General features: G+C 48.7%; 1 protein-coding gene across 2 annotated transcripts in view; it reads left to right on the top strand.

Moving 5' to 3' along the window:
• Positions 1-22,139, top strand: part of LOC140418355 (ephrin type-A receptor 7-like) — a 906,389-nt gene that overhangs the window by 738,856 nt on the left and 145,394 nt on the right. For both annotated transcript variants that reach the window (XM_072501830.1, XM_072501826.1), the window contains one exon: positions 15,453-15,615. In XM_072501830.1, the coding sequence (XP_072357931.1) occupies positions 15,453-15,615 (163 nt within the window). The remainder of the gene's footprint in view (positions 1-15,452; positions 15,616-22,139) is intronic.

Genomic DNA, 22,139 nt, shown 5'->3' with positions numbered 1-22,139 from the left:
GGGTGGTGGATCCCTGGAACTGTCTGCCCCGGAGGGTGGTGGAGGCTGGATCATTAGAAGTATTTAAAGTGGAGGTGGTTAATATTTGATAGATCGCGGAATAGAGGGATATGGGAAAATGGCACAGGCAAGGGGTTAAGACCGGCATACATCAGCCATGATCATATTGAATGGCAGGGCAGGCTTGAAGGCCCTGGTGGCCTAATTCCTGCTTCTATTTCTTGTCTTCTTGTGTATAAAGCTAATTTTGACACTCAGCCACATAATGTTATGTTGGGTCAGGTGACCAAAAGCTTGGTCAAAGAGTTAAGTTTTAAGCAAGTCTTAAAAGGAGTAAAGAGGAGAGGTTTAGAGTAGGAATTCCAGAGTCTAGAACCTTAGTGTAATAACTCACACGGGGCTGACCAGGTGGAAATGCGAAGTACGAGCTCCCCCTCTAGGGGCAAGGGATCACTATTAATCTCAGTAAAGCAACGGCCAGAAAGGAACCCAATAGGGATCTACGAGGCTGTGTATATATTGTGCTGTAAATAAAAACTTGTTTCTTTATTTTACTTGGTATGGACTCCCCTTATTAAACTGGCAACGAGGAGTAAACTGGTTTGTTGTCGACTCTGCAACCTACTCAACTGGGCCACCTCCCCGATTTTCTGGAGCTACGTTTCGACTGACCTGATTCCCCATGCCTCTGTTCGGGTGGTTAGATGCGTTTGACAGGGTGTTGAAGACTGGAACCAGTACGCATAAAGGATGCGTTACTTCTTCTGAGCCAAGAATATCACGGAGAACAAGCGCCAGACGGTCATATTGTTGACAGCCTGAGGAGTGCACACATTCTGGGTAATCTGGAGTCTAATGTACCCACCGGCGCCAGATACGCAATCATTTGACCGACTCGTGGCACTTCTGGCGCAATATTTTAACCAAGGCCCGTCGGTAATCGCTAAAAGATATCGGTTTAATATGGCGGAGAGGTCCCCCAGTGAGTCCGTCACCAAGTTTGCATCACAGCTCTGGAAGATAGCTGAGTTTTATAAGTATGGAGCTGCTTTATCCAATATGTTCCACAATCATCTGGTCTGTGTTATAAACAAAAGGGAAAAACAGAAAAAACATTTAAGCAAAATCTCCCTGACTTTTCAGCTGGTACTGCAGATCTCCGTGTCCCAAGAAAGCATGGATTGGGGCATCCAAAAGATACAAGGGATGGAGGTGAACGGTTTAGGGTATCAACCTTCACGTGCTAGCCCTGCGGCCCGGACCGAACGCCACAGCGACTCCGTCCTCTGCGCGACGAGCCAGCCACCGAGACGTGTAACGTCAACAGACTCGGCTGAAGCCTGTTCCGGTCCAATGGAGTTGGATATAGGAGGTGGCTTTTCTGTGGTAGTGCAGAGCACCTTTGATCTGATAAAACGAGATGTGCATACTTTGACTTTGGGTGACATTCCAGCTAGTTTGGCCACTGATACAGGGGAATGGCTGAATATTGTGAGATCCACCTTTGCTCCGGTAGTTTATGGGTGCCAATCGGTGCGCCTTCCCCCATTGTTATGCAAGGAAGCGGCCCTAGCCTGCTGGGCCACGACTGGCTACACAGCTGTAGTTGACTGGGCAACGTACCCTCCAAGTGGGACCTGGCAGCCTGTGTGCGGTACTGAGCAAATTCCCTTAGGTCTTCCAGCCGGCTTGGGTACATTAAGGGGACCGTGGCCAAGATCCAGGTGGATATTTCCTGATGCTTTAGTGAAGAAAGTCGAGACCAAAATTTGTTGTTTGGAGAGTTTGCGCATCATTAGGCCTGTGCATTTCTCAGAGGGGTTGGTGCTGGTGGTCTCCGTAAACAAGCCGGATAAGACAGTCCATCTCTACAGAGACTATAAATTGATGGTGAACCTGGCTTTGAGGTTAGACCATTACCCGTTATCTCGCATCGAGGCTTTGTCTGCCACTTAGGTCGGTGGCTGTGCATTTGTGAAATTGGACGTGAGCAATGCTTATCTACAACTGGAGCTCGATAAATCACCATCACAGTCTGCAATGATCAATATGCACAAGGAGCTCTAAGAGTACACTGGGCTGCCGTTCAGAGTATCCTCGACATGCGCTGTGTTCCAGCGCGTCATGGGGAACATCCTGCACAAATTGCTACACACTGTGGTTTACTTAGATGATGTGCTGGTCAAGGGGACCACGGACCAAGAAAATTTGTAGAACCTCGAGGTGGTATTGAAACGTATTTCAGAGTACAGAGTTCTTCTGCGGCGTGCGAAATGCGTGTTTCACGCTGAGGAAATTATATATTTGGGGTATCGGGTAGTCTGGGAAGGCCTGCATCCAGTCAGCGAGAAGATGAGAGCCATCAAAATGGACCCAGCCCCGCGAGACGCTACAGAGCTTCACTCTTATGTTGGACTATTAAATTACTGTTGCCCATTTATTGAAAATCTGGCAACCGTTCTGGCCCAACTTCACTTTCTCCTCAAGAAGTACCAGCCATGGGAAAGGAGCAAAGCCCAGGGTGAGTGTTGCAGAAGGTGAAACGGCGGTTGTCCTCTTCGGGACTGTTGAAGCATTCCGACCCTTCAAAATCACTAAGTCACGTGCGATGCTTCGCCGTACGGGATGGGCAGTACTGTATCATCAGATGAGCGATGGCTGTGAATATCCAATCTCATTTGACTCCCAGACGGTGGCTGTGACTGAAAGAAATATGTCCAAATAGAGAAGGAAGGCCTGGCGGTCATATTTTGGGTTAAACAGTTTCACCAGTACATCTATGTTCACCATTTCTTTATTGTCACGGTTCACAAGCCATTGCTGGGCCTCTTCTGTGAAGATAAGGCAATTGTGGAGTGTTGGCCTTTATTGGTAGAGGGATTGAGTTCCGGAGTCAGGAGGTCATGTTGCAGCTGTACAGAACTCTGGTACGGCCGCATTTGGAGTATTGCGTACAGTTCTGGTCACCGCATTATAGGAAGGACGTGGAGGCTTTGGAGCGGGTGCAGAGGAGATTTACCAGGATGTTGCCTGGTATGGAGGGAAAATCTTATGAGGAAAGGCTGATGGACTTGAGGTTGTTTTCGTTGGAGAGAAGAAGGTTAAGAGGAGACTTAATAGAGGCATACAAAATGATCAGGGGGTTAGATAGGGTGGACAGTGAGAGCCTTCTCCCGTGGATGGAAATGGCTGGCACGAGGGGACATAGCTTTAAACTGAGGGGTAATAGATATAGGACAGAGGTCAGAGGTAGGTTCTTTACGCAAAGAGTAGTGAGGCCGTGGAATGCCCTACCTGCTACAGTAGTGAACTCTCCAACATTGAGGGCATTTAAAAGTTTATTGGATAAACATATGGATGATAATGACATAGTGTAGGTTAGACGGCTTTTGTTTCGGTGCAACATCGTGGGCCGAAGGGCCTGTACTGCGCTGTATCGTTCTATGTTCTATGTGTCTGTGAGGATTCAGCACTGGTCCTTGTTATTGGCTGCTTACGTGCACTGCCCAAGGATCCAGATTGCGCATGCTAATATGTTGAGCCGTTTCCCATTCAGACCGAATCCGCAAACCTCCTTGTGATGGACAAAATAGTTGTGGTCATGAATTTTATGGACTCCTTGCCTGTCGCTGCATTGTGTATTTGTGACAGAACACAGACCAACCCCGTCCTTGCCAAATGAGTATAGCATCTGGTGCTATACGGTGGGCAGCATCGACAGCGACCATGGGAGTTGAAAGCTTTCTCCCCCAAGGTTCCGGAGCTGACTGTGGAAGATAGTATCCTCCTCTGGGTCATGAAGGTTGTTGATCCAACAAAGGGCCAGACAATTGTGTTGAAGGACCTTGACAATGGGCACCCCAGAGTGTCCAAAATGAAGATTCTGGTGAGATGCTACGACTGGTGGCCGGGGTTGGACACGGATATCGAGACGTTGGCTCAACAGTGCTCGACCTGCCAAGAGCACCAGAAGCTCCCTGCGGTGGCACCCCTACACCAATGGGAGTGGCCAGAACATCCCTGAGCTCACACATACACCGATTTTGTTGGTCCATTCTTGGGTTCGATGTTCCATGTCCTGGTGGACACCAGCCACATTGAGCGGGAGGTCTGCAAGATGCCAACGATCACCCCCTGGTCGATCTTCGAGCAATTGCGCATTTCTTTTTCCACCCACCCACTGAATCCCCGAGGTGCTCGTGAAAGATAACGGGGCCTCTTTCATGAGTGAAGTGTTTGCAGCTTTTGTGAAAAGCAACAGGATTCGCCATGCCTGCACCACCCCATCTCATTCGCCAATGAATGACTTGGCAGAGAGGGCCGTGCAAATGGTTAAACGGAGGCTAAAGAAACAGACTTTGAGCTCGATGAACACCAGGCTTGCAAGATTCCTGTTCTCATTCAGGACCACACTGCACGCAATAAATGGGGTGGCCCTTGCAGAGATGTTAACGGGTCGTAGGCTTCGTACATGACTGAGTTTGATTATCCCGGACATCGGCGCAAAGGTGTTCCAGAACCAAAATTTGCAAGGGCGTTGTCCAGTTTGACATCAACCTCGACACTTCGCACCTGGTGAGGAGGTGTTCGTAACTTCAACGACGGCACTCACTGGCTATCTAGAATTGCCATGCGCCCAACAGGTCCAGACTCTTACCAAGTTCGGGAGCAATTGATACAATAGCATTTGGATCACATTCGCTCACGCAGGTTGCTCCTTCATGAGGGTCCTTGAAAGAAACCCATCTTGGTTCGTGCAGCTCCATTGCCGAACCAGCCTGCTGTGACACCTCCGGTCTCTCTCCATGCCAACATGCCTGACATTTCATTTTCCAAGTCAGAAATTGAAGCGCAGACCTCTGAGACCTCCCGCCGATTGTCCACTATGGCGTTCCTGCCGCAGACAACGTTCGAGTGGAAAGGTAAACGCCAACCATTCTGGTGCATCTGTTCAATGGCGAATTGCCGAAAAGAATCTGACGTCCTCTGCTTGCTCCTCCTCCTCCGTCTCATCGGTTGACAGGCAGGTCTTCAGACTTTGAGGGGGAGGAATGTAATAGCCCGCAAGGGGCCAACGGGATCGGAATGATTATTTTCCGAGCTCTTCCGCTAGGGGCAGTGGATCTCTATAACCTCTGTATAAAAGGTCGGCCAGTAAGGCACCGACCAGTCAGGAACCCAGTAGGAATCTACCAGGTTGTGTATATATATATATATATATATATATATGTATTGTGCTGTAAATAAAAACTTTGTTTCTTAATTTTACTCAGTATGGACTCCCCATGTCCTTATTAAATTTAGCAGCTAAATTCTAGAGCAATGAAAATTGAGGATGCTGAAGTGTGGGTAACTAGGAGGGTCGTGGGTTTGGAGGAAATTGCAGTGATAGGGAAGCGGGAGGCCATGGAGAGATTTGAAAACAAAGATGTGAATTTTAAAATGCAGCATAGCTGAACCAGGGGGCAATTTGAATCAGGGCAGAGGGGTGGTGGCTGAGCAGGACTTGAAGTGACTAAGGACACGGATTACAGGCTTTTGGATTACCTCAGGTTTATGGAGGGAAGAAAGTGGGAGTCTGGCTAGAGGCGTGTGTTGGAACAGTCAAATCTAGGGGTAACAAAGACATGCATGAGGGGTTCAGCAGCAAAGGTGCCTGATACAGAGTGTAGTCAGCCAGTGCAACAGAGATGGAAGTTGGTGATCTTACTGATGGCGCGGATATATGAATGGAGACTGATCTTGGGGCTAAATATGATCCCAAGTTTGCCAATAGTCTGGCCCAGCCTTATACTGTTGCAAGGGAGAGGGATGGGATTTATAGATGGGGATTGAAGACAATGGGTGTAATTTAACAGTAACATCTCAAAGTGGCATTTTGGGCGCGTTTGGCAGGGTGTTTCTCGCCGGGCGTGTTTGCGAGAATGAGCCCCCACATGTTTCTCGCCATTACTGGCTGTCTCACTGTCTGATTCGGTGGACTCAGCTTCTCACCGCTAACAAGGGGGAGCCGCATTTAAACGCTCCCTCACCACTCATCCCAATCAACACCACAAGCATAGCAGCACGCAGACCTGCTTCTCGCTTTGAAATGAAAAAAAAATGAAATGAAAATCGCTTATTGTCACAAGGAGGCTTCAAATGAAGTTACTGTGAAAAGCCCCTAGTCGCCACATTCCGGCGCCTGTTCGGGGAGGCTGGTTCGGGAATTGAACCGTGCTGCTGGCCTGCCTTGATCTACTTTAAAAGCCGGCTCTTTAGCCCTGTGCTAAACCAGCCTCACAATGGGCAATGCTGTGGTTGAGAGGTGGGTCACCCTGTTCCCCCAAGGGGGGTCGGAGGACCCGCAGCAGTGTCAGCAATGCCACCTGGAAAACAGTGGCAGCGGCTGTCAGTGCGGGAAAAACGACCAGGAGGACCGCCGTCCAATGTTGGAAGAAGTGCAACGACCTCCACTGGGCTTCAAGGGTAAAGTTACCACCTCTCTCCTAACATCAGTTCCGCCTGCCACCCTTCAAATTCCCAAACCCCACACCCCCATAAATCACTAGCTGACACCTGACATCCTCCTCACATCTGATCTATGTGCTTGTCCCTCAGAATATCCGGCACCCACCAGCACAGCCCCTTCATGTCCAGGTGCAGTGCCCACATATGCCACCTGCTATAGACCCCCTGATCAATCAAGTGATCGGCTCACACCACCCTCTCTTTGCCCATAATAAGTGGGAAAGGGCCAAGATGGGGGGGTGGGATCCCAGATATCCGAGTCCTCATCCCCGATGAGGAACGGTCCCTTAGATTGCGGGGTTGACCAAGGAGAGGGAAGTCACCGACAGCTAGGTTGGTCTGCGTCACAGAGGTGGGGATCCATTGTCCCTTCACCCAGATGACCTGCCTCAAGTGAGTAGTTCATGGCAGACAAACAGATCCTTCCCTCTCACTGACCTCATGCCCATTGTCTCGCAGGATCTTCATCTGATGAGGCCAAGCTACCCAGAGTCGTTTCACCCCCCCCCCCCCCCCGCCCCCAATCCCCCCGCCATCCAAGAGACCAATTCGGATGACAGCACCAAGGAGACCACCACTGAGGCGGCACAGCTGTCACCCCCACCTTTCACCAGCGAAGATACACACCTCGGTGGGCGACATTAGTGGACAGGCTTCTGGGGAACCATCTGGTGAGCATCACACAGTTGCTGATGCACATAATGTGGAGGCAGGGGCATCCAAGGGAAACAACAGTCAGAGGTTTGCTAGATCCAAGGACACAGTTTGATCCCAGCCAGATGCCGAGCCTCTGGATAAAGTTCTCACAGATGATGCGATACAGCCGTGACATTCAGGAGGGGATGCCAACGATATTCCAGTGACTGCATAGCCAATTAGAGGAGACCCAAATACTTCAGGTGCAGGAAATGGTGCCAACAGTACGTGGCACTGAGGCCAACACTGTTAGGATGACGCCTGGAGTATGACGTCCATGTCTTGAGTGGTGGTGCCCAAGGTATGGCTCAGTCTGTGAGGGCCTCTACATCATGTCCCAGCCGTTGAGAGGCATGTCCCGGATGCAGGTGGACATTGCCAAGGCACTGCAGAGCATGACCCAGTCACTGAGGAGCTCTGCTGAGGGTGTCGTCGATACCATGGTGCAGACAATGGGGAGCCTCCAGGACTGGCAGTGCCAGATAACGTGGAGCCCTCTGGAGCTCACTCCAGGTTCCCTTCCACCCCATGGCATCCCCCAGGACCCTACAGGCACCGTCAGGGAGGAGGAAGCGTTGGAGGCCAACACGGGGCCTGCCACCAAGAAGATGACAACGGCCTACAGTTCTTCCTCTTGGCACCGGCGACACCTGTGGCACAGGTAAGTTGGCCATGGTTCTCCAGCTCCAGGCCCTCCAGAGGACATCTGCCATGGTCATCGAAGGTCACAGCGCAGAAAACAGCAGACTGCCTCCACCTCCGATATGCATCCTGGGGCACACCTCGACATAGCACTAGGTCACGAAAGATCAAGAAAAATGAGTATCACTGAGTGGACACTGGGGGGGGTTCACCATCTGTAGCTAGGGGGGAATAGAAATGTAAAATATTCACTATTAAAACATGCACACCTTATACATGTGAAACCTCTGTCACGTCAATCTTCACAGTGGACCTGCCTGCACCCCCACCCCCTGTTGCCCTCTGCTCCCTCCACCCTCTGGGCACCCTCTGGGCACAGTGGATCATGATCAAAAGCTCCCAATGTAGACCCCGATCAGAGGATGGGTGTGTGCGCACTGTCAGCAGAAAGGCAGCAGTCAAACTTTAGCAGAAGCTGAGGATCACCAGAACTAACCTCACAGTGAGTTATCATCACTTTTCTGCCTTGTATTGTGACCCACTGACAGTGCCAACACAGACCTAGCACCCTGGAGTGATGTTGCACAGACTTTTGGAGAGTGGAACAGGGCGCTCGGAGGTTGGGGAGGGGAATGAGGTACTGTGTAATGGGGAGGGGAATTTGGGGGATGGGGAATGGCAGGTATTGGGAGGAGGGGTGATTGGGAGGATGAGGGAAATGGGGAGGAAGGGAAGGAGGGATTGGGGGAGGGATGGAAATGGGGGGGTTATGAGCTAGCAGACACCGGCTAATCTTATGAGAATATGGAGATTTTGAGGGCCTCGCTGGTCTTCTGGGCATGTCGGACACCCGCCGCCACTTGTCCTCCATCTTCCGGCTCCTCCTAGGGCTTGTCCTCCAGCACTCCCTGGTCCGCCTCCTCCTCTTCTTCAGATGAGGTTGCATGTCCGTCTACCTCCTCCTCCATGTTGCCCTGCTGTGCTAGGTTCTGGTGGGCACAGCAGACCACCACAAAGCAGGAGACCATCTATGAGGTATACTGCAGGGCACCATCAGAGCGTCCAGGCATTGGAACGCCATTTTCAGCAGTCCGATGCACCGCCCAGTGACAGCATGGGTGGCAACATGGGTCTCATTATAACGGTTCTCTGCATCGGTCTCAGGCCACCCCACCGGCATCATTCGGCAGGAATTTAGTGAGCATCCTTTGTCCCCCAAGAGCCAACCTGTCATCCTAGGGTGGTCCTCGAAGACTTCAGGGATCTCCGAGTGCCCAGGATATAGCTACAATGCACACTCCCTGGGTAGCAGCACATACGTGCATGATATAGAGGTGGTAGTTGCACACAATCTGAATTTTCAGGGAATGGAACCCCTTCTTGTTAATAAAGGGCAGACCCTAATGCCCCGGTGCATACAAGGCGACATGCATGCCATCGATTGCCCCCTGGACCTGGGGTATCCCGGTGATATTGGAGAATCCTTCAGCCTGGTCAGCTTGTTGGGCCTGGTCCAGGTTGAATATTATGTAGCTGGATTCCCAAGCATACAGGACGGCTGTGACTTCCCGGAGGCACCTGTGGGCTGTAGATTGTAAAATGCTGCACATGTCGTCACTCTAGCCTGGAAATGAACTGATGGCATAAAGGTTGAGGGCTGCAGAGACCTCCGTGGCCACCGGGAGTGGACATTCTCTTCCTCTGTAGGATGTCAAGTCCGCGAAGATGTGGCACAGGTGCAGCAATGTCTCTCTGCTGAGACGCAGTCTTTGCGCCACCTGCTGTCCGTCATCTCATAGAATGATCAACGATGCCTGTACACCTTGGGCCCTCTCTGACCTCTCCTCAGCCTGCTGGGCAGCCAGGTCTTCAGGGTTTGTGGCGGCCCCCTGCACAGAGGGTGCCGACTCCAGCCTGCATAATCACTGCTGCCTTCTCCTGTGTCTGGCTCCTTCGGCTGCCATCAGCATGGCAAAGGCAGCCACTCCGGGATTGACACCAGCAACCATTTTGGTGTCTGTATGGAATTGGAGAAGGACATAGCCCAACAATCAGTTTGGGCTTTCATCCTGGAACCCTCAAATCCCCCGAGCCTCCCCCACCCTTAGGTCCTAGAACCTTTCAACCCTCTGAACTAGCTCAACCCCCTCCCCCGCCCCCCCCCCCCCCCCCCACTCCCCCCAAGTGCAGGAGCTCCAGTGCCCTTGAGCTGCATGTTGGAAATGGTTACTCACACCCTCACGTCCCCTCAGCAGCCATTGTAGCTTCACGTATTTAAAGAGGAATACGAAACGACACCTGCGTGATTTCTCACCGGGGAGTCAGATAATTCCCGGGAGGCCGCATCGACTTCAATCTCGCGAATGAGATTGAAATGAATGCAAATGAGGGTTAATGATATGCTCGTCATTTTTGGGCGAGGTCGGGAACTCTGCATTGGGAGAGGGATGGGTGAATTGCACACTGGTTTGCGCCTGGCACAAATCTTGTTTTTGGCCTTTCCCGCCATTTACTCGGCGTGCTCAGATCTGCACCAGGCGCAACGCGGTGGCTAAATTGTGCCCAACGGCTTTGGCTTTGGACCTTCCAATATTTAATTGGAGGAAATTCTTCTTCATCCAGTGCTGGACGTCGGATGAGCAGTCTGAGGTTGGTCTGGAGCAAGGAGACGTAAGTTTCGAAGGAAAGAGGGGCAAGTACCTGAAGAGATGGAGCCTTGAACAATGCGAGCTAACACGGGGACCAGGAAGGAAAGTTTGCTGCTCCGTGCGAGGTTCAGTGGGAATAGGGTCAAAGGAAGAGAAGCTGCACCTCATGAGGAAAGTGAGCTCAGAAAGTGCATGGGAGGAGCTGGAAAACTAGCGAAAGGAGTGATTTTAAGGCTGGGGCAGAGGGGAGCTTTGGAAGCACTCTAGCCTAGCAGATTAAGAGGAAAGAGGGAAGTAGCTAATATTAGAATTACGTTAATAAAATCAAACCCAGAAAATGAGTAAAAAGTAAACCATTATTCATTCTGTTTAATACTGTCCTACTTAAAAAGCATCAAAATGAATACTAATATGTGAAAAAATGTATGTGGGCACATGATATTCTGTGAAGTATTATCAGTGTACAAATCCTTTGTGAAATATAAAACAGCAATTGAAATTCCAGTGATGGCAGGTAATTTCAGTTAAGAGGAGTCTGCGCTTGGTCATGAGATTGATGGCGTTTCTCACTTTCAGGTTCATGATTTTTGTGCTCCTTTTGTCTTTATCTTAAAATAACAGTTGTGTGGCTTCTGTGTAGTTTCAAAATCGATTTGTTTGCTTTCATTTTCTTTTTCAATCTCTCTTCCTCACAAAATAATGCAAGTGAACACTGATGATAAGATGCTGACCTCAAGGCGGCAAAGCAGTTCAATTAACATCACGGACTGAAAATGTCATGATCACCGAAGCACTATTGATTAATGGCAAATTCCTTCATTGAATTTACAGCACAGAAGGTGCCCCTTCTGCCGAGCGTGCCTGAGCTTGCTCGAACTCTTCAACTGGAGCTAACTGCTCTGTAACAACATCTTGCATTCCTATAGTGCCATTAATGTATGAAAGGGTCCCAAGATACTTCCATAGAAGTGAAATCCGACAGAAAATCTGGCATCTGATAAATACCTCTCTGAGGAGGGGTAACTCAATGGTAGGTTTTAAGGAAGGTATTTAAGGAACTGAGAAAGACAGAGAGGGGAGTTGGGAAGGAATGACAGCTCAGAATCTCAATGACCAAAGGTGTTTGGGCACCAATGCCTAGGTGTGCACATCACCAACAATCTGTCCTGGTCCACCCACGTCGTCACTACGACCAAGAAAACACAACAGCAACTACACTTCCTCAGGAAACTAAGGAAATTCGGCATTAACTGTTACCAATTTTTTCAGATGCACCATAAAAAGCATCCTATCTGGCTGCATCACAGCCTGGTATGGCAACTGCTCAGCCCAAGACAGTAAGAAACTACACAGAGTCATGAACACAGCCAGTCCATCACGTGAACCTGTCTCCCATGTGTTGACTGTCTACACCTCCCACTGTCTTGGGAAAGTGGGAAACATAATCAAGGACCCCTCCCATCCAGGCTATTTTCTTTTCCAACCTCTTCCATCGGGCAGGAGCTATAAAAGTCTGAGAACAGGCACTAACAGATTCATAAACAGCTTTCTTCCCTACTGTTACCAGACTCCTAAACAACCCTCTTATGGACTGAACTCTTCACACATCTTCTCTACTGAGTAGTACTACACTCCTGTATGCTTCACCCGATGCCTGTGTCTAAGTATTTACATTGTGTATTTATGTATGTCCTATGTATTTTCATGTATGGAACGATCTGTCCAATCTGTACGCAGAACAATACTTTTCACTGTACCTCGGTACACGTGACAATAAATGAAATCCAAATCCAATGATGGAAGGAGGGGGTGTGTATATTAGAGGCTAGAGCTTGAGAGTTGTGGGCAAAATTTATTCCACTGAGTCCTTTTGCAACCATTGCTGGCAAGAGGTTGGACCCTATTAATTTGGATCAGATTTAAACTAATTGTCACAGATATCAAACATCAGATCAAACCCAAGGCATTTTCTTGTCAGCTTGGATCTTGTATGTTTCTCCTGTGGAGACCATGAATTGGCTTCAGTTTGAATTTGAATTGGATTTGGAGCAAGCAGTGAGATGGATTAAGGGTTTGCCCTGTCCACTCTGTGCATTGGCTTTGTAACTTTAAGGGGGATGAAAAAAAAATGATGTAAAGGGCCGGCTGCTTCAGCCTGCATGCGCCCTTTGCAGGCTTATTTTGACGGTTATTAATTTAAGTGCAGAAAAATATGAAATCCTTCTCTGGATGCAGTTTCCTAGAGGTACACTATATAGAATTACCTAACCTGTACGGTCTTTCCTGTTGATTCCCTTATTTCCTATTTCTTTTATTTTGGCTTTTTAATGTTTGATCCATGGATCTTTAATGGAGACATACTTTTAAGTTGAGCAGAGGAAGTGAGGAAATCAAAAGTTGCAAAATATACACTGTGCCACAGCAGGTTTTAGATTTTGAACATTAGAACCCAGATTTTAGGGCATCTAAGAGATTGGTGAGATTTGGTGAGATTGGTTGGCTGGTGGCAAATGGATTGGCGAAGGACAGTATCCTGCCCAGCAACAGACAGCGATTGGATCCTGCCAGGTGGAGTTTTTGGAGGATCTAAAAGAAAGCTTCTGGACTCTGAGAGGAAAAGCTGTGTGTATGTGTGTCGCTTTCTCTCTTAAATGTTGGCTGTTTGCTGCACCTGAGTCTGCATAGAAGTCTCTAGACACTTATGAGTCTACAGTGAAATTCATATCGACTGAAAGCAAACATATCATCCAACTGGAGGCCTAGACTGAAGAAAGATTTAACTAGAAGACAGTCATCTGAAACAGAGACTCTTATCCTTTTACTTTAGTTTTTTATACCCCTCTTTCCCCTCTGAGCTTTTTTGTCTTGTGTGTGCGTAGAGGATAGGAGAGTTAAAGAGGGGGTAGGATTAGAAATGAGATGATAGAGGTGGCACGGTGGGGTAGTGATTAACACTGCTACCTCACTGCGCCGAGGTCCCCGGTTCGATTCCATCCCTGGGTCATTGTCCGTGTGGAATTTGCACATTCTCCCAATATTTGCGTGCGTCTCACCCACACAACCCAAAGGAGTGCAAGGTAGGTGGATTGGCCACGCTAAATTGCCCTTAAATTGGAACTTTAAAAATACACTTTTTTAAAAGAAATTAGATGATAGTTAACCAGTTGTATTTGCTGCCTATTTAATTATAGTTGCTGTTATCAATAAAAGTTAATTGTGTTTAAATTTACAAATTTGGTGACTATAGTTAATGGGCAGCCAAAGACATTGGGTATATTTTAAACTTGAAAGTTAATTTCTAGGTCAAGTGAAGCTGGAATTGACTGCATATTAGCCCAGGCTGTCATAATACTATGCTGTAAATTTTATTCAGCTCAACTGACCCATGTGAGTGTTTATGATCAGCACAATCTTCCCCCCACCCCACTTCATTCAGCCATTTCAGCATACTCTTCTATTTGTTTTTCCCTGATGTACTTACTAAGCTTCCCATTGTAGTCCAGAAACACTCAATGCACAAGTGAATAAGGTTTATTTCCTTAAACTTCAAGTTTCTTCTCCAAGGCCTTGCTTGAGCCTTGAACTTGATCAACTGACTTTTCTAGGCTGCGGGATCTCTCCCTCTGTTCTCCCCTTCTCTTTCTCACCCTACCTCCATCCCCCTAATTCCTCTTTCTCTTCCCATTTCTGTCCCTTCCCCTCCCTCTCCCCTGCCAGCTGATTGCATACTTCTGTTTTATTTCTAAACTTTCATTGCACAAAACATTTCTGAGTCCATCATATCAATTTACTCCAACAATAACCAACTTGGTCCTTGTCTTCCAGAACTGTTATTTCTTCTCATTGCAGTAAGTTGGACTTCCACGGGCCTCTCTCCATCAATTAGTAAATTCAAACATGAGAAATTATCATTGTCGCATTTATGGTGAGCCTGTGAGAAAAAATAATAATTTGGATTCCCAGTTTTTAATAGCTTTGGGTGCATTTGCATTGTGAAGTTGCCCATTGTAAACCTGTTTGGCTACTAACTTAAAATATTGCTCTATTAAGTCCTAATGATCAGGAAAAAAATGTGATCAATATTTGGGATACCACTTTTCTTGTTAATCAACACTTTGACTTCATCTTTACAAAACTGTTGTAATGCTTCATTGAGATGTCCTTTCCTATTCAAAGTATGAGAATGGTTTTCTGTGACTCTTTATTCTGTTGACTCCACTCCATCATCTTTGTTGGATCTGCGGTGATCGAGTGTAGTCCGCAGAACTTTCAAGACAATTAACAAGGCTGGTCATCTTTTGAATATTTACATGGAAGACCCTGACAAGCCATAGCAAATACTGTTTCCAAAGTTGAATGTTGGCAATAAGCAGAGGATGTCCATCTGTGTGGTTGGGTACATGCACAAGTTGGAGCTTAACCATTCAGAAGTGATGTCAGGCAGCACTTCGCACAGATGTTGGTGGAAATCTGGAACTCCCTTCTCCAGGAAAAGAAAGTGCTGTTTAAGGCTGGGATCAATTGGAAATGTAAAACCGAGATTGGTATGATTTTGTTGTAAACGGTATGAAGAACCAAAACAAGTAGATGGAATTCAGATGGAGATCTTCCATGATGTAATTGAATGCCCTACTCCTGATAAGACCATAAGACATAGGAGCAGAATTAGGCCATTCGGCCCATCGAGTCTGCTCCGCCATTCAATCATGGCTGATACCTCTCTCATCCCCATTCCCCTGCCTTCTCCCTATAACTCCTGATCCCTTAGAATGTTCCTATGCATGTATATGTGTGTGTGCGTGCTATTTGTTGGTCACCAGTAACTAGCATTACAGATCTGTCATTGATTAGTTATCCTTACTGTTATTGATCAGTCCATCCTTGGGTGTTGGAAATGTTTCATGTCAGTAAGTTACCGTTTAGATCTATCATTGAAATTGCATGTTTTTCTGGCAGGAGCAAAACGATCAAAGCTACTCAACAGTGAAAACGGCATCAACGACTCTGACCATTAATAACCTGAAGCCTGGGACGCTCTACGTATTCCAAGTCAGAGCTTTTTCATCCACTAACTATGGGAACTACAGCCCAAGCATTGAGGTGCAGACATTAGGGGAGCGTAAGTAACACTGAAAGGGGGAAAAATGGGCATTTCCCATTTTGTCTGTCTACATTCATGTGCCTGAGAGTTGACCTCGAGTCATAACTCTTGTTACACTGAGTATTGTTGAATCCTGTGAGTGGATAGTCACAGTTCTAAATATTCACAATGAAAAAAGTCAATTATCCAAATTGGGAGGCTTGTTAATTTAATAAAAGTAAAATAACGGTGTATTACCATATTCTCACACTCGATCTATGGGAGATTTAAGCTGTATTATTATACAATAATTACAAAGCCTAATGAGGACTTCAAAGGGCAGATCCCCATTTTATCTACTTTAACTTTGGCCTTTTCAAAACTAGTGACTTCTGAATCTGCATCTAACCAGGCAACGAGATGTACATGGCTATCACACTTACAACTGTAATAGGAGCCATCTCACAAACTCGAGCAATTAGTTCATTGCAGACTTTAGCACTCTCTAAAATATACAATCACAGCATTAATTTCAGATTTTTCTGACTGCACTTACTACATCAGATTACAAAGGATTCATGGCACAGAAATAGGCCATTCAGCCCAACCAGTCTATGTTTACGCTTCACTTGACCCTCCTCCCATCTTTTAACATCCAAATCTAACATCACAACCCTCGGTTCCTTCTCCCTCATGTACTTGTCTCGCATCCCCTTAAATGTGTTTATGCTATTCACCTCAGTCACTCCCTGTGGTAGCGGCTTTATCATTCTTACCACCCTTTGGGTGAAGAGGTTTCTTCTGAATTTTCCACTAGATGTATTGATGACTGTCTCACATTGATGCCCTCTAAATGATACTGTTTCCCACAAAAGGAAACATTTTCTCTGAAAGCCTTTCAACATTTTAAAGACCTCTGTTAGATCACCCTCCTTTCTTGAAGAGAACAGAGACCTAGGGCAGGATTCGCCGCCGACGGGATGCTCCATTTTGCCGGCAGCCCAGGGGTTTCCCGACGGTGTGGGGCTGCCCCACAATGGGAAACCCCATTGACCGGCCAGCGTAACGGAGCATCCTGCCAGCGGGTTGAGGCACAAATGTGGCGTGGCGGGGGGGGGGGGGAGAATCCCGCTGCTAGTCTGTCAATCCTTCCATGATCCTTCCATAATCCTTCCATAATCCTTCCATAAACCCTAACTTGTATCGTCCTGCAAATCTTCTCTGCACCCCCTGCAGTGCCTCTCTATTCTTTTCATAATATGACAGCCAGAATTGCATGCAGTGCTGTAGTCTATCCAAGGTTCAAAACAGCTTTTGTATAATTTCCCTCATTCTCAATTCTGTCATTCTAGAAATAAAACCCTGTGGTTGGTGTGCATTTTGAAAGCCTTGCTAACCTGTGGCACAACTTTTAGTGCTAAATGTATTTGTACTCTTGTGATCCATTTGTTCCTCTATCCTAACTAGAACATTCAAAGTGCTAAGTGAGCTCCTTATTCTTCCTCCAAAACTACTTCCCATTTAAAGATAAAATGCGAGAAAAACTCAACAGGCCTGAGAGAGAAACAAAGTTAATGTTTCAAATCCGTATGTCTCTTCACTCTGAAGAAGAGTTATATGGATTTGAAAGGTTAACTCTGTTTCTATCTCCACAGATGCTGCCAGACCTGCTGCGTTTATCCGGCATGTTCAGATTTTATTTAGGATTTCCAGCGTTCGCTTTTACCTCACATTTATCTGTGGTGAGCTTTGTTTGCCAATTCTGGGAGAATTCATTAATACCCTCTTGTAATTTTCTTCAATCTTCTTCAGTATTGACAATTCCTCCCCTACCCTCACTACCCAAAAACAATTGGGGTAACCTTGATTTAGAAATTGTGCTTTTGATTGTAAAGTCCAAATCATTAATGTAAATTGTGAGCGACAGTGACCCCATTACTAATTCTTGTGGAACACCACTTCCCAGCTTCCACCACTCTCAAAAAGTACTTTTATTCCCATTATCTGCTTTTTGTTTTGAAGCCAGTTAGCAATCTGCTAGTCCCTGCCTCCACATTGCATGATGTGTGCTGAAAATGCATAAGTTTTTTTCTCCTGTTCAGCAAATCTCACACATAACCAAACCCGTAAATTTGCGATTTACTCTATCGCCAGTTCGTAAAACTAGGCTGGGCTGTTAATAAAACCTTTTTGTCATATTTTGCATGTGACTTATGGGGTGGGAATGATTGTCTTCTCTGTGTCCCTTGTGGAGTACGAGCTCGCTCGTTACAGAGGGAAGGGAGCGCTCAATCTATGTTGCATATAAGGTCGGCCATATCGGCATCAACCTGTTCAGACCCAGTCGTGAATTACTGGGAGCTGTGTATTATAGCCTTGTAAATAAACCTACGTTTCCTTGAGGCAACTCGGCTTGGACTCTCTGTGACATCATAAAACTTTGCAACCAAGATAGCACAGTTCATAATAAAGTCACCTTAGTCCTAGATGACCATAGGCTGCTTTCCCCTTTGAGGGGGAGACTGGTGGTGGTTTGACCTGAGGACCGCCACACCTCAGGTGAGGGGCAAGGTTGGGAAGGCGGGGCCTTCATGAATAACCTCAGCCGGTATGAGAATAGAACCCGCATTGTTGGCCTCATCTTGCATCGTGAACCAGCTGTCCAGCCAACTGAGTACAAGATTTTAAAGGTGAAGTTATCCCATTCTGTAGATTATGAAGACATGCTCATTGATAAGCTAATTGCTATGATGGTGCTTTTTATTTTTGGATCTGTATGTCTTCCACAAAATACCTCCCTTCATGTCAACTTTGGTGCTTTGAATCTCAGGAAAGACCGAACAGGTTGGAATTGTTATTCTCCAGAAAAGAGAAGGCTGAGGCATGATCTCAGTGATTTATTTGATATAGAGAAAATGCTGATGTGGTAGCCCAAAGCTAGGGGACACAAATATCAGAGAGTCATCAATCGATCCAGAAGGTATTTTCTTATCCATAGACTAGTAAGAATGTGGAAAATGCTATCACATGGGATTGTTGTGGTGTGAAGAGGGGGGAAGGGAATTGATGAAATTGGATGGAAGGTGATTTCTATGCAGCATCGGCCAGTTGGGCTGACTGGCTTGTTCCTGTGCTATAGATTTTATGTTGTATAGAATTCTATGGAAGCTCTGTCCAGACGCTGGGTGTGATTCAGTGGCCTCGATACTCTTGAGCGAGACCATGACAAGGCTGCCGAATAGCGGGAGAGACGGAAAACAAGAACCGCGCTGGGTGCCAAACCGTTTGCGGTGCAACAGGCCCTCTCGCGTAGGCAAAATCAGGATCCCACCGTGACGAGAAACTAATAAACACCACTTAAGCCCTATTTCCATCCAATTAACGGAAGACACCCCATAGTCAACTCTCGTGATTCAGAGGCCGCCCCAGAGTATGGTCTCATTGGCGCCGATTAGTACTCCTCTTAAGGAGGTGAGTTGCCACCTTCACTCACAGGCAATGAGCCCACACTGGGCACGCTGTCCCTGTTCTCAGAGGGGGATTGGGGGGGGGGGGGCACCAGGGGCGGGGTGCAGCCCCTGCTGGGGTGGACCGCCATTGGGGGTATCAAAGTTGGAGGAGGGGTGCAACCATGCACGGGTCCTCCATGCCAACTCCTGGATCGTGTGTATCCATTCTGGAGCAAACCTAGTCCCTGCCTGTCTGCCTCACCGACCACCCATAACTCCCACTTACTATGGAGACCTTTGCTGTGCGGCTGAAGGCTATTGCTAATGGGGAATTGTCAATCGTAGTTAAGTGAGCACTTCACGGGGCGGCATGTGGTGCAGTGATTAGCATCGGGACTGTGGCGCTGAGGATCCGGGTTCGAATCCCGGCCCTGGGTCACTGTCCGTGTGGAGTTTGCACATTCTCCCCATGTCTGCGTGGGTTTCACCCCCACAACTCAAAGATGTGCAGGTTAGGTGGATTGGCCACGTTAAATTGCCCCTTAATTGAAAAAATAATAATTGGGTGCTCTAACTTTATTTAAAAAAATTAAAAGTGAGCACTTCGCACATCCCAAGTTGATCCCCGTGGGTGGGCGGGCCATGTGGCATGTGGGTGTCATTGCTTAGCAATCACACCTTGATGCCTGGACACTGTGCTTGAACACAGCGGGATGCAGCAGCTCACCTCCAAACACCCAGGGGATGGTCCTCAACTCTGGTCACATGTCCGCGGCCGGGATATGGCGACGTTCTGTTCGGGAGTCTGGGATGCAGGATGTGCGGTCCGGTGAGCAGAGCCCCCCAATCCCCCAGCCAGGTGTGCGTGGGCAGGGCGCATCGGGTGGTGGTGGAGGGGGGATGTGGTGCGGTGCGTGGTGCGCAGTCTGGGGGGATGGGGCATGGGATTGGTGGTCGGCCCACATCGCAGAAGAGCCAGAGGCATCATACTGGTTGTGCTGAGGGTTTTAAAATTTGTATCGGACAAGTGTACATCACTACCCCATTCTCCCGATAGTGCCGCCCCACTCTCCCCACCCTCTCTCCCTCCCCCCTCACCCCCCTCCCCACACCCCCCACAGTGCACCCCCCCTACTTACTCCATACCTACCCCATACCCTCCAGTGCTCTCTCAGTGATCCTCCGCATGCATGGCCTTCCTTGCTCTACCGCTACCGTATCGCCAGGATGCACACCAGAGGTAGAGGCAGTCCGTTGCTTACCGTGTCACATGGCCTTCGATGTGCCAGGTGGGCATCTTCTGGGAGTTCTGGGACTGCAGGGCCCCGGCGCACTTGCCGGCATCTCATGCACAACCGTGCCACCCTGTCCCGGGTGTTGACTGTGAGACGTGGCGTCATCAAAGGGATGGAATGTGGGAGGGCTGGCGGTTGCCGTCGCCAGTCCAAAGGATGGGTCAAGGTTGGCACCCGCCGCCCTCTCCTCCCGGTCGATGTCCATAGGACCCTGGGATTCACCTCGGGACAGCCAGATAGCGAGACCTGGCTACCCCTGCATCATCTGGCCCTGTCAGCCCTGGCAGCTCCCCAATGTCTGCACCATGGTGCCAAGTCCCTTGGCAGTGCTCCTCAGTCACTGAGACATGTCCCCCAGTGACTGGGCCCCACTCTGCAGTTCGTCGGCAATGCCCACCTGCATCCGTACAAGCTCTATAGCACCTTGGCCATCCCCATCTGAGACCAGGACATGTCTTACAGAACCCCATCAAGGTCAGCCTGGTACGTCCCCCAGTGAGTTGGGCAGGCCCTCAGCCATGGCTTCCACCGACTGCACCATGCCTTGGACACCTCTACTCATACTGCGTGCACCCGACTCTCCGCTGCGGTTACCACCCTAGCAGTGTTGGCCTCGGTGCCACGCATTGCCGGCGACATATCCTGCACCCGTAGCTTCTGGGAAACCTCTAATCGGCTCTGGACCTGCTGGAGTGTCGCTGACATCCCCCTTTCAATATCAAGGTTGCATCCTAATGTTTGCATCAGCTGCCAGTAAACATGTTCCACAGGCTGACTGGGACGCAGCTGGGTCTTGGGATCCAGCAGACCTCCGACTGCTGTCGCGCCTGGCCTGCCTCCACGCCATGTGCATCTGCAAGTGTGTGGTGCTCACCAGATTGTGCCCCAGTAGCCTGACCACTTAAATTGCCCACCGAGGTGCTTGTCTCTGTGCTGATGGAGGGTGGGGATGACAGCTGTGACACATCTATGGTGGTATCCTCACAGCTCTCCTCTGAGGTGTTCTCATGGGAGGCTGGAGGTGGACCACCCCGGATAGGCCAGTGCATCGACTGAGAGGTCCTGCGGGAGAATGAACACTTGATCAGTGTGAGGGATTGATCATTCAGAATAGCATTAACAACTCCCGTTTGGCAGTCCATCTGGGTGGGACCCGGCGGTTCCTCACCTCTGCAGCATGCACCGACCTCTGCATTGGTGACTGCTCTATCCTCGGCCACCCCCGTAACCTCTAGGGCCCGTGAAGGTGGTGAGGATTCTGATGTCTGGCATGCCACCGTCAGTCTCTGCCATCTCTTGACGTTATGAGACAATGCCTCCTGTGCGGACACAGAGAGGGCATTGTTTGCTTCACATGTGGTTCACTGTGGGAGGGGATGGGAGAGGTAGGGTTTGGGATGGAAGGAGATTTGCGGGAGGTGTGAGGGAAAGGTTGGGGGGTGGTTCTCTTGGGGGTTGGAATGTTTATGGGGGGGGGGGCAACTTACACATGCAACCCGGTGGAGGTCGCTGTCCTTCTTGTGGCACTGGAGGCCTGCCCTCCTGGTCATGCTGCCCAAGCTGGTGGCTGCTGCCACCACATCCCAGGCAGCACTGGCTGCCCTGTTACTCACTCTCCAGGACACTCGGGGGAACAGGACATCCCTCCTGGCCTCGATCACCTCTGAGAGCCTCCCCAAGTCTGTGTCTCCAAATCTTAGGGCCGGTCGTCTCGGCGCCATGGCAGTGAGCTAAAAGAGTTTGGCTGTGCAAGAGCTGTTTAAATATTGCTCAACCTTGTTAGTGGGGTGTTGGCGCGCACAGTCCCGGCGTATCAGCT

Source organism: Scyliorhinus torazame, chromosome 1 (genome assembly GCF_047496885.1).
Source record: "Scyliorhinus torazame isolate Kashiwa2021f chromosome 1, sScyTor2.1, whole genome shotgun sequence".
Classification (NCBI taxonomy): Eukaryota; Metazoa; Chordata; class Chondrichthyes; order Carcharhiniformes; family Scyliorhinidae; genus Scyliorhinus; species Scyliorhinus torazame.
Note: the sequence above shows the minus strand (reverse complement) of the source record. Positions and strands in the feature narration are given on the sequence as shown.